The sequence below is a fragment of the Anguilla anguilla genome, chromosome 1, assembly GCF_013347855.1.
Source record: "Anguilla anguilla isolate fAngAng1 chromosome 1, fAngAng1.pri, whole genome shotgun sequence".
In the NCBI taxonomy this organism is placed as follows: Eukaryota; Metazoa; Chordata; class Actinopteri; order Anguilliformes; family Anguillidae; genus Anguilla; species Anguilla anguilla.
In genome coordinates this window covers 35,535,256-35,538,200 of record NC_049201.1, presented here as the reverse complement: position 1 = coordinate 35,538,200, position 2,945 = coordinate 35,535,256, and the positions used below count along the sequence as shown (strand labels likewise).

General features: G+C 45.8%; 1 protein-coding gene across 1 annotated transcript; it reads right to left on the bottom strand.

Annotated features, from left to right (window-relative positions):
- Nucleotides 1-288: 288 nt before the first annotated feature.
- On the bottom strand, nt 289-987 carry LOC118226308 (putative nuclease HARBI1). Its single transcript, XM_035415875.1, has one exon. It carries the CDS (start codon nt 985-987, stop codon nt 289-291), a length of 699 nt encoding a protein of 232 aa, XP_035271766.1.
- Between the last annotated feature and the right edge of the window lie 1,958 nt (nt 988-2,945).

The window sequence follows — 2,945 nt, the reverse complement described above, 5'->3', positions numbered from 1 at the left end:
ATTAGCTGGTTTAAGTTTTGGTAGGCTAATTATAGCATTTTAATTTGATGGGTCCTCACTGATAACAGTGGGCTCATTGTGGGGAGAAATGGGGTTGACTGAAGGGAGTTTGGATGGTGGGTTTATTGCTGGAATGGGAGTTTGGATGGTGGGTTTATTGCTGGAATGGGAGTTTGGAGGATTTATTGCTGGAATGGGAGTTTGGATGGTGTGTGGGTGACTGGTGCTGGACATGGACCGTTTAGTGACTGCAAAGGAAAAGTGGAGAAAAAACAAAGGAGTCCAACTTCAGCCAAAAATGTTGATGATATTTTGCCTGGCCTGAAAACCGGCGTTATATTGTGCTGCACGATTTTCAGGGGGAGGAGGGTTGTCACCTTCGGCGTCATCATCCTCTTCATCCTCATTATCCTCCGGAGGCATGTGCGCTCGTGCGCGCACAGTAATGTTGTGCAGCATTGCTGTTACAACAATGACAGCACAACATTTTGCAGGGCTGAACTTCAGCCCTCCCGCCAACCGATGAATGCAGCGGAATCGGTGTTTCCAACGGCCAATTGTGCGTTCTACAAGGCCCCTGGAGCGGATGTGGGCATCGTTGAAATCCTGCTCACCTTGTGTTACAGGATTCGCCACTGGTGTCATCAGGTAGGTTCGGAGGGGGTAGCCACTGTCTCCGAGGAAAAAACCCCTGCCGAACACTCCCCTGGCAGCATCCTGCCCCACAGCTGAGTTGGCCCAGATGTAGCTGTCATGCGTACTGCCTGGCCACTTCGCCACGACGTCCACGATGAGCCCATTATGGTCCACCACCACTTGGGTGTTGATGGCAGAATACCCCTTACGACAGATAAACATCTGGTCGTCCACGGATGGGTTGGACACAGGGATTAGGGTCCCATCCACCAGTCCAAGCACCTGGGGAATGCCAGCCACAGCGTGGAAACCCTGGTGTGCCTGCTGTATCCCCTCTCTCCTTGCAGGCATCTTGATATATGCTTGGGCATGACGCACGAGGATGTTGGTCACGGCCTCTACACTCTGTGATACGGAAGCCTTGCTGAGCCCGTTTCAGTCTCCCACCACCACCAGAAAACTGCCCACTGCCTAAAAGCGTAAGGCTGCCAGGAGCTGGACCTCTGGGCTGAGGGCAAAGTTGCACCGGGTGGCCCTTGAAATGTACGGGGACACAATTTCAAGTAGTTTGAGTATTTCCACCCGTGGCAGCCGGTATTTAGCAACGATGGCAGTGTCTGAGGGGGCATCAAGCGGTTTAAAGTTTGTCCTTATAAAATGATTAACACAAACCAATCGGCTATGCGAACGGCGACGCCTTTGGTTTCGAGCAACAATTCGCTGTAATGCAGCCATAATGTGGTCTAGCCCGATCATGATCGACTAGATATAGCGGGTGACGCCCTCTTGATTAGTTTCCAGCTGTCCTCATTTAGATTTGTCAATTTGCCTAATATCTGTCAAATATAGGCTTGTAGTAGCAGGATACAGGCTACGGTAACCTAACCAGTCAGAAAATCCATATTAATCCACATATCCACATCCAATTAGCTCCACTACGTATAAATTTAAAAAAACTTTTTTTTTTTCTTCACAAATTGGATTAGTATTCTGGATAGGCCCTATACTTAATTGCCATCATTATGGGAATAGTCAGGTGAAATGAACATTCTCATGACGTGCTATGCACAGAAATGTTGATAGTTTAATATTAACAAAAATTAATTATCCAATCTATGTAATTTTCACATGCAGATGTGCTACTAGATGCGCACTGTAGTACAAATGTCGATTTGAAAAGCAAAATGTTGGCATAATAAGGCTAAAACCGCGGAGCGCATCGCTAAGGGACAGCTTACGAGTGCCTCAGACCACCCTTTTAAAGGTATACCTTTCATAAGGTATGCCTTAGCTAAGGAGATGCTGGGAAACAGCTTGAGACCTAAAGGAAGAGCTTAAGGTATACCTTACGATGCACGTAGCGCTAAGGAGACTCTAGGAAACGCAGCCCAGCTTTACTTTGAACATTCCATTGAACGAGTGACAGTAAAAATGTATTTTATGGGTGGTCAGTGCTATTAGCTGTGCAAGCTACATCATACGGCCTAATAGATTTGCAATCAATAAAGGCTAACATCACACTGGCCCTTGCTTCGTGTAAGTCCGATCACCACTGCAGTGAAATTAAAAGTCAACAGGCTATGATTCCTGTGAGAAATGTGGCGTCGCACTCAAGTGCACACACTGCCGTCCACGTTCTAAAGCTCCATTTTGCCCTCCCTAAAGCTAGTTATTTTGATACAACACTCACACATTTGTTTCACTTTTTATTTTCAAAAGGTTTGAAGGGAACTCAGAATATCTCGTATAAGTTTTGCGAGGGAAACACAAAAATATTTTCTTTTTTTCTCACCCATGTCCCTTTCTGTATGTTTTGTTTACGCGGGAAAAAGTAATTATTGTCCTTTCATGCAAGCCTAACAAACTATACACTGTTAAAAATGTAATTTCAGCGGCTAAAATGCTTTTCAGTTGTCACTGTAATATCCGACACTGGCTGACTCTGTACTAAGCACAACTTACACTGTCCAGCTGGAGTCACTGCTAGTGCACGGTTGGTCCCATCAGCTATACTGAGGGACTGCTTGGCCAGTACTTGAAGCTTGTAGGTGGACTCATCTTGTTTCAGAGAGTCTATCTGAATAGGAGATAATAACATTTATATGTACACAAAACTTTCCGCACGTTTATAATGGTGCCACACGCCAACATGACACCCTAAAAACGGGTCACTTGTCTCCAAAGTCTTCAGGTGATAGAAGTAGAACGACTTCTGAAATGGGGCGGGAGAAGAACTTTTGTGTGCCTTCTTTTGTCACCTTGACGTCAGCCTTCCTCACCAGGTCATCTTTACTTGTTAGGGTCTTCAC

What these genes read in the sequence shown, in the direction of transcription:
- LOC118226308 (XM_035415875.1), bottom strand. Translation starts at nt 987, where the DNA reads ATGCCTGCAAGGAGAGAGGGGATACAGCAGGCACACCAGGGTTTCCAC.